Consider the following 9,781-nt stretch of genomic DNA (forward strand, 5'->3'; position numbering starts at 1 on the left):
CTCGTGTAATCTAATCACATCTGTCAAAATGCGGTTGCTCTGGTTGCATTGCATTTACATGTTTGTCGGAGGAATGTCGAGTATGAGTTGCAGTTTCTTAACTGTAAAACAAATACTCAAACTATTTCCATGTTTTTTACCATTTCCACTAAAACGGTAATGTTACCAGTTAATCTCTGCGTGTATCGCAAATTAACACATATTCCACACACAACATATTCGCATATAAACTCTCAATACTATAAAAGCGTGAACATTACCCGTGTCGTGTGTGAGTGAAGAGTGGGCGAGACGCAGGCAGGCGCGAGCGCTGGTCAGGTGATGAAATACTGTCACTTCACTTCACCTGCTGCAGTTTCCGCTCCGGACAGAAAACAAGCCCAATGGCTGAACAGGTAAGCTTTTCTTTTTGTCGTATTTAAATAGTTTATTTTTAAAATTGCAAATGAAGAAAATGAATTAAAACGTGCTTTTTATTCAGTCTAAATGAATTTACTTGAATAAAATATAACTTATATGTATACTTAATTTAATTCATAATTTGGTCAATATATGTGGACAAATGATCGAACTCGTGCAATTACAATTACATTATGTTACATTATTTTAAACAATATTATCCATAAACAGTATGAATATTTTTGATGGTCATTTTAAGACTAAAAAAACGATTTTACTTTTCATTTGCTTTTATGTTTTTCGTTTTATGTCTTTTTTTTTTTTTGTGACCAACGCCCAGTGAGTAAGTAGATGTCAGTCATGCTGAACAGTCGCGCACAGGAATGCTCTGTAAAGATAGTAGTAAGGTAGTAACAGGTCTCTACAGCTCCTGTTCAACAGCAAACAAACGTATTACAACTGATAAACTGATGATTTCATGAGGAATGCAACAAAGGCTTGCCATTATGTGTTTTATACTGTAATCAAAACTATTACAGTATAAAATAATTAAAATACAAACCCATTATAAGCTTAATTGCTGCCTGGAAGTGGTGCCAAAGTTACAACCTGTAAATTATCTGAAATTAACAACTGGTGAAAGAAACGGAAACCTCAAATTGAGTTGAAAAGTCAGAAAACATTGTGGGGAGTTAAATGAATGGACAAAGATATTAAGAGTAAGACAATGGTAAAAAAGTTTCTGCAGTCTACTGAATATAAGTCTCTGGTATATAGGATTATGGTGGGATTACTGACGTGGTATATGTTAATACTAAACTACAAGTTTTTCTCCAAATGGTTTGATGAGCTTAGGCCTGAAAGGTGGTTTCTTTCTATGAGAGATGTTTCTTTTTACCTGTGCTTGAGTATGAAACTTCTTATTCTGTAGTACACAGAGCTAGAGCTGGCCATAAACACCTTGGTCAAAAACTTCCATTCAGCTTCGCCTACTGACGCTGACACACTCACAGCCCAGGAGTTCCAGACCATGATCTCCAAAGAGCTGCCCACCATGGTGAAGGTAAGTCAGGAAGACCCATAATCCAATAGTAAGATCACTTAAGTGCATTTCAGTCTCTCAAAACCTATAATATCAACCTAAAAGCTAAATTGCCACAATCAATAATGGTTTACTTCCATTCTCCAAAATTTGGCAAAACATTTCTTAGAATATAGATGCCATTTTGTCTAGGACAAACCAAAATAGCAGTGAAAATAAATATGAGATAAGAAGCGCAAATAGATTTTGGAATAAACACAACTATCGTAATAATTTTTGTTTCCCACACCCTTTATTCTATTCCAGACCGCAGGGGACCAGGAAGGACTTAACAAACTCCTGGCGGACCTGACCGTGGAAGAGGGGAAGGGCGTCACATTCAAGGACTTTTGGCAGTTGGTTGTTTCTCTGGCCAATGCTCAGTTTGGATTGCAGAGCAAAGAGAAACAAGTGAAATGTATGAAATGTAGTCTGATGTAAGACCAGTCCTGAGCAAACCAGTCCGATCAACATTACGTGGACGTCCACCACAGCCCTGAGAAAACACGACCCATCAGCAGCTTATATTACCCATCACTTTCTGCAGCACTGTACATGTCACTCTATTGGTCTTTTTGGTAGGTCTTATCATAATTAAATGTTGTTACAGAGCTTCCTGAATGAATACCCAACAAGCCCTTACGACATGAGTAATCTCTACCATCAGTGTAACCTGAGCCACACCTGGCCAGATAACATAAGATCTACTGGCTCATTTATTTCCTCATTTGTTCTGGTGCTGCAGGGTTTTTTATTATTATTATTATTTCAACTTGCTCAATCATTAGTTTTTATGTGTTTGATATGACAACTGTGATCATATTTTATGTCACTGTGGGCTGTCAGTCATGCATTGAAAAAGAGATCATGTGAGTAATAATATTGTAGAGGGAAGTAGAGATGAGACAGCACATATTCTGTACTGTATTTGACTTTATGGTAACATAATGTGATTACATTTGTTGATACTATTAAATATATGCTAAATGTGTCCGAGTCTGAATGATCTATAAAGTCTATAGGCATAATGAAAACATTTTTTTAGATTGATTATTGATCTACTTACTAATCCTGATGTTAAAGTGTCCCAAAGACCATTTTAATTTCTATAAAATATATCAAAAAGCTGTGAAGATGAAGCTTCGTTATTATCTAAATGGAATCATAACTTACTAAGTCTTGATAACAAACCATTCTACATCACTTATGTTTGGGATCCCAAAGATATAAAACATAAAAGTAATGCTGGAACAGAGGATCCAAATGTATTTTTAATACCGTATAATAAGTTGTGATGTAGGGAATACCTGTAGTGCAAGCCTTTACTCGATTCAGTTGAGAATCGTAACAACTGTTGATGAACATTATTTATTCAAGAGCAAGGATCTCTGACCACAACCTCCCATTTCTGGAAGATGCTGGTGCAACTAATGCCAGTTTGTGGTTAATCACCTATATGTTAAGGGTACAGATACTTTATAGCTTCTTTAAATTGGTACACCTTATTTCTCTCCTGTCTTTTGCTCCTCATTCATATCTAAGATCCATTTATGTTAACTATTTAACCACAGATTTGTAATTTTTCTCTATTTGGCACATTTCTGTGTTCTGCTTTGTACTCTGGGCTGTTGTTACATATTATAAAGGAGCTCTGCAGCTCTGAGCATATAAGAACTTTTCAGGCCAAACTTGTTGAAAGACAACGGTACTTTAATTCCTTGAAATAAATACAATATGAAACCATTTCTACTTTCACTTCCTCCATTTTCTCTTGTTTATATGTATATATCAGTGTGACCCAGATTTGACTGCAAAGAACAGAGGTACGAGATGTCTCATTATGTTGCATATCTGCATACCAGTTCTAAGCATCTTAAATGTTAATTTAATGGCAAAATGAAAAATAAAGATGTATAACTTGAAGTGATCATTTTCTGGATGACTTTATCAGTCTTTCACGTCATTCTGAAGGAATTTCTGCCCACTCTTCTCTACAGGGTTGCTCCAGTTTATTGAGGTTTGTACACATTTGTTTATGCACAGCTCACACGAAAACATTTCAGTCAGGATGAGGTCTGAACTTTGACAGGGTTTGCAAAACCTGGTTTCTTTCTTTTTCAGCTGTTCTGTTGTAGATTTACTGGTGCGCTTGGGATCATTGTCCTGTTGCATGACCAATCTTGGCCAAACTTTAGCTGTTGAATGGTTGGCCTCACATCTGACCGAATACTTTGGTATCCTGACCTGGGGAGTTCATTGTCATTTCAATGAATGAGAGGTGCCCAGATCCTGTCCAAAATCATCAGCACTCCACCAGCTTGTGTTTCTTTTGGTGTGAGGTGTTTGTGCCGATATGCTCTTTAGGTTGTCACTAAATGTGTCGCAGTGCATTATGGCCAAACATCTCCACTTTGGTCTTGTCTGTTCAAAGGTTTTACGGTTTGTTCAGATGCAGCTTTGCAAATTTAAAGGTCCTATTCTTCGTGATCCCATGTTTTAAACTTTACTTATTGTGTAATGTTGTTAGAGTATAAATAATATCTGTAAAATTCTAAAGCTCAAAGTTCAATGCCAAGCGAGATATTTTATTTAACAGAATTCGCCTACAACGAATGACCCGTTTGGACTACATCCCTCTAGTTCCTGCAGTAATGACGTCACTAAAACAGTTTTTTGACTAACCTGCACCCACAGGAATACACAAAAAGGGGGGCATGGTCTTGTTGCCATGTCGTCGAAACGCTGTTATTTTCATCTCGGAGTCCAATCATCTTTGTTTGGCCTTCCCAGGGACGCTGTACTTAGAGATCAATGTTTACAATTTATGTTTAACTTGGTTCCCGAAAATTATAATCCACATGTAAAACTATGTGCAGCACATTTTGCTGAGGACAGCTTCCTCGATCTCAATCAGTTTAATGCTGGATTCGCACAAAGATTATTCTTGAAAGATGGAGCAGTTCCCTCTTTGTCTGGAGAAAGCGTTGTTTATGGACCACAACCGGTAAGTGTATTTTATTATTTAAGTTGGTGCATTTAACAGTTTCTGTAACTTATTACACAAGGGGCAACGCTGTTTAGCTTTGTTAACTAGATGTTAGGGCTGTGCAAAAAAATCGAATGCGATTTTCATGTGCATCTCGTCAGTAAAAACGCTCCTGTGATTATAAGTACATCTCCAGCACGTGCGCTCAGTTCAGGATTGCCAGTTTTTCAAAACAAATCCTGCCAATTTGCTTCTCAAAACGACTCCAAAACTAGCCCAATTGTGTTTCCAGGAGGGTAACGTGTGCTCAGCTGCTGTCGAATCACAACACAGGAACCGCTGGCACAATCAGAACTGAAGGAGGGACTTCATAGAACAAGGAAGTCATCAGCCCGTTTTTATGACAGTGAAAACAGCGGTATACAGATAAGTGAATTGTGTAAAAGAAATACTGTGTTTTTTTACACGCGAAACATGAACACGTTATATTGCACACTGTAAACACAATCAAAGCTTAAAAAAGCACGAAAAACATGCCATACTGGTCCCACATTTTTGTAATTGTACTGTAATGACTCATGAACTTAATAATTTAACATGCTATAGGAAATATCTATATGATAGTCACCTGTTGTATAATTGTTTTATTTCTCAGTCTCTTTACACAGCTGTAGAAGGAGTAAGAAACACAGATGGAATCTCTGACTGCAAGGAGTTTTTTTGTTTACCTTCAGAGTTTATTGGCCAAGCTTTTCCAGCTTTTATAACCAAATCCCATCTTAAAATACAATATATAAACTTGTATGTTTTCAAAGAATGGTGTAATGATCATACAATGAGAACAAATAACATCCTATAAAAAAGTAATAGCAAAGTAAAAAACAAAACTTTACATGGAAAAGAACAGATGTCCTGGAAACAGATATCCTCACCTGGATAATTCTGAATATACTTTTCTAGGCCAAGAGTAATAGGTGCATTAATTATATGCATGAATGCAAAAAATGCATAAAATAATAATAATAATAATACAGCAAGCTTGTTTAATATTGAAAGTAAACCTAAGAGAACAAATAAAATAATAAAATGATTTTTTTTATAATACTACTCTAAGGGCAAGTTATTTATTTTTCATTGGCTCAAGGTAAAAAATATAGATGTGAATCATTACCCTAAATTTTTTTAATTGGATGAATGAAATTGTAAGAACTGTAAGAAAATTTAGCCTATAATACATTTTATAAGAATTTTCATAAGAGATTTTATAAGAATCTATATAAAAATTAAAAAATGTATAATAAATGTATATTTATACGTATATTGTAGTTACAATTGTACATTCCGTCCATTTATAGGCTCATGCAAATGTCAATTCTGTCACTTCTGAACCATGCTATGGTCCCAGAACTCCCTGCAACGATTTTAGGCCAAACCTTTACTGCCATCTGCTACCACAAAATAAAAACAATTAATGCACTTAGCCGAGATATTTAAAAACTATTTATTAGACATTATTAATGTGTTCATCTTGACATCAATGCCTCTTGAGTATCAGAAATTCAAAATTCATCAAATTTGCCATGTTTCTTCAGACTGTCATGTTGTTATGCATGTGTTCCATGTTCTGTGAAGATTAGTGTTAGATTCACGCTCTCTGCCAGAATATTTTGAGAGTTTGCCAGGGCAGATTGGCAGACAAAACTGTGAAAGGATTCATGAGAAAACAAATTTTGAAGCTAGCATTTACTTTTTTATAATTAATGGCAAAACAAAAATTTGATTATGTAGAAGATTTTTATTAATTAAAATATTAATTAAATATATAAATCAATTTGAATATAGCATGTATGCTATAAGCTACTATTTTGACAATGTGTTTTCTGTAAGGAGGCTACAATTGTCAGGGATCTGGAAGGAGGACCCAATTGCAGTGTGAGATAAGGTTTTGACAAGACAGACTGATACAATAAGGTAGTGAAGTGCACAAGAGATACTACAATTGGAACATGGTAAACAGACACAGCCAGGTAAGGTTACTAGGACAGCTTCAGAAAACAACTGGCAGAATACTTCGGCAACAGAGGGGGCAGCAAGACCCGGCTGATGGAAAAGACCACACAAGGCAAAATAAAGCAGAGCTCAGAGACTTGTAGACCGCTGACTCTAAAGCAGACCAAGTGCCAGGCAGGTAGAACCAGGGCAGGACACACGGGAACAGACCAGGAACTCTTAACACAAGAGTTGACAGGACAAAGCTCCACAGAAACAAATTAAACCCAAGACAAGGGAAAATATAAACCAATAAGTAGTAAAGCAACAATAAGAAATGATTACCAATTCAACCAACTTAAAGAACAAACAAAACCAAGAACCAGGACTAGAAAAACTAAATAAATTACACATAAAAAAATAAAGCAAGAGTGACAGAAGGGATGAGAATGACCACGAACCAACAAACACAAATGGGTAAGGGGCACTATAAATAGGGAGGAAAATAATGAGGGACAGGTGAGCACAATTAGACTAACCAGGCTAACAAGAGGGTGTGGTAGAAAGGAAACAAGGAGGAGGGGCTAAAGGAGCACATTGCCGAGAAAACCATTAACAAGGCCATGTGCTGACACAAGAAACAAAACAAACAGAGTGACCGTGCAAAATCCTGACACCAATAAGGAGAGTGTAACCATAGTCCATTGAATGAGAAACAAATCAGGAAAAATAAAATCGCACGTCAAAGAAGGTGGAGTTTCAGAACACACCCACCGATTGCGTAAACGCCATGGACCAATGGAAGCTCAAAGGTGTTTAGGACCCAAAACGCCCCAGAAAGCTGTTTCGAGAACTGCCGAAACAAACTTCATTTCGGCCTGATTTTGTTAAAAATTGCATCATATCAGTTTGTTCTTCGATTTCGTTTGAAATATATCTGGGACTTTATAGGTATGATATAACCACTTTGTGGGTGATTCTCACAAAATTATAGGTTTGACACTATGTATTACTTTTTTATATATAAATAGAAGTAATGCATTTCTCAGATGCTGCTTGCATTCCTAAAGTAGACCTGATATACCCAACCTTGAAACACTTACATCTTTACTATTGCTGGTTAGAGTCTGATTATTTAGCATTTGGCTTAGGTGATTTTAAGTTTTATGATTGGGGATATAGTCAGGGATATTGTCATGTGTGCCTACTGTGCTGGAGCAAGGAGACAGGAGATCCATTAAACATAGAACTTCATAGAACTGAACACCAGGAATAGCGTGCACACATAGCACTGCGGTGAGACAAATAATACCAGATGGAAAACGAGGGGCAGAAAACACTTTAAATACAATGAAACTAATGGGACACACCTGGGAACAATGGAAAAATATGGGGAACACTTGGAACAAAAGATAACACAATCACATGGAGCACGTGGGCAAAGGAAACACACACAAACATGGAACAGAGTCTGATAGATATATACAAAGATTATTTAATTTTCTAATTTTGGTGAACTATCACTTTAATAGCTTTGTATTGTAACCAATGAAGTTTTTTACTAGCCTTTAGCCTTAAAGAAATCATTTACCAAAAATGAAAATTTGCTTACCCTCAGGCCATCCAAGATTAAATAGATTATTCATTGAAACAGATTTTAATAAATTTTACATTACATCATTTGCTATAGCATTACATCACCAATGGATCTTTGATTTTGAATGGCTATTGTCTGAATTCAAGCAAGTAATAAAAATATCACAGTAATCCACACGACTCCAGCACCATTTACAATTAAAACAATCCAAAACAATTCTAAACGATTCTGATATGAGTGGACAACAAGGAATGGACTTTTTCACTGAAGGAAGCATGATTATGTTTTATATTTTGGCGTTTTAGCCAGAAACAACAATTTAAAGTAAACACATAATGATGGATTTGTTTCTTCCAAACATGCAGTTTTTCACTTCAAGTCAGGAGTGAAATTGCATGTTGGTGCTATCTTTGGCATATTAATTTTTTATTTTCAATAATATTTGATATTCACAAATGAAATTTTATATTGACTACTGTAAATGATCCATTAGTGAGCAAGTGATGTAAAGCTACATTTATCTAAATCTGTTCCAATGAAGAAACAGACTAACTTGGATGGCCTGAGGGTGCATTTTCAGCAAATTTTCATTTTTGAGTGAAGTAAGAACAAACACAAGGGAGATTCTATATATCAAGAACTTATCAAAACACATTAGCTTTACCGCATTTACCTGTCCCACGTTCAATGTATTGAACAGCTATTTAAGAATTAGTTATATGTCATTCTAGTTTCTTGTCAATGCATCTACTCCTACAAAGACAAACAGGCAAACAGACTAATCTCTTTATGGGAATCCACTCACTCTTTCCAGAAAATAAATCCACCAGGATTCACTCTGTTCTCTACAAAGCTATAAATGTATAGGATTCCTAAGGTTTTCTAATTCACTAGTGCCGCGTTTCCACCGAAATTACCCGGAACATTTGTACCAGGAACTTTTTTTCCCAGGAACTTTTTTCCCCCCAGACCTGTTGCTTTCTGCGTTTCCACCGCGGTGTAAAGTACCGGGAAGATTAGGCAAATAGACTGGTGACGTAGGTCTGCGCGCATTTCTCAATACAAAGTACGCTGATTTTGGACGTGCATTCTCGGTAGTGCGGACTTTGTGCATTCGACTCAGGAGTGTGATGTCCGCGACGCCGCAAGTCCAGTAAATCTGCAAACAGCAGCATATACTTGATAACTTCAGTCAGCTGACCATGGCTACTATTTTCCTCTCTGTATATTTACAATAAAACGAAATAGGATATCAAATACCACTGCCTCCTTTCGTTTTCATTTAAGAATAATAGCAGCTGCAGAATTGTACTTAGTTCAGGGATATGTACAGCCATTACAATGAAACGAAATATTATATAGATTTGACTTTTTTATTTTCATTTTAACATATAGATAAATTGAATACAGACCAAAGATAACCTGTTAGATTTACCCAAAACGAATTATATTTTATGTTTAACCACTAAAGAGACATTAGAGCCAGCGGCACACATCAGAAGGTCTAGCCGAGCAGAGGCTGCTTCTCGGCGGATAGATGATCACTGAGCTCCTGCTGATCGCGTGGAGTTCACCGTCTCTGAGATCGGCGAAACACATTTTTAAATAGGCACTGTCTTTATAAATAAACCACAGATTTGAGTTTTAAACAACTACATTCTCGCCTGAAATACTTTTAAAATTACATTTCATGACACAACAACAGTAATATTTTGAAAATGTTGATCCG

The 9,781-nt window shown here is 36.2% G+C and overlaps 1 protein-coding gene across 1 annotated transcript; it reads left to right on the plus strand.

Moving 5' to 3' along the window:
* The first annotated feature begins 257 nt into the window (after window positions 1–257).
* Window positions 258–3,403, plus strand: LOC132157778 (protein S100-A16-like). The gene is made up of 3 exons (XM_059567063.1): window positions 258–395; window positions 1,331–1,462; window positions 1,748–3,403. Exons 1-3 carry the CDS (start codon window positions 384–386, stop codon window positions 1,919–1,921), a joined length of 318 nt encoding a protein of 105 aa, XP_059423046.1. The 5' UTR covers window positions 258–383; the 3' UTR covers window positions 1,922–3,403.
* Window positions 3,404–9,781: the final 6,378 nt, after the last annotated feature.

Source organism: Carassius carassius, chromosome 15 (assembly GCF_963082965.1).
Source record: "Carassius carassius chromosome 15, fCarCar2.1, whole genome shotgun sequence".
NCBI classification, from domain to species: domain Eukaryota; kingdom Metazoa; phylum Chordata; class Actinopteri; order Cypriniformes; family Cyprinidae; genus Carassius; species Carassius carassius.

Coding starts and splice junctions, on each gene's coding strand:
- LOC132157778 (XM_059567063.1), top strand. Junction 1,463..1,747: donor AGCTGCCCACCATGGTGAAG/GTAAGTCAGGAA, acceptor ATTCTATTCCAG/ACCGCAGGGGACCAGGAAGG.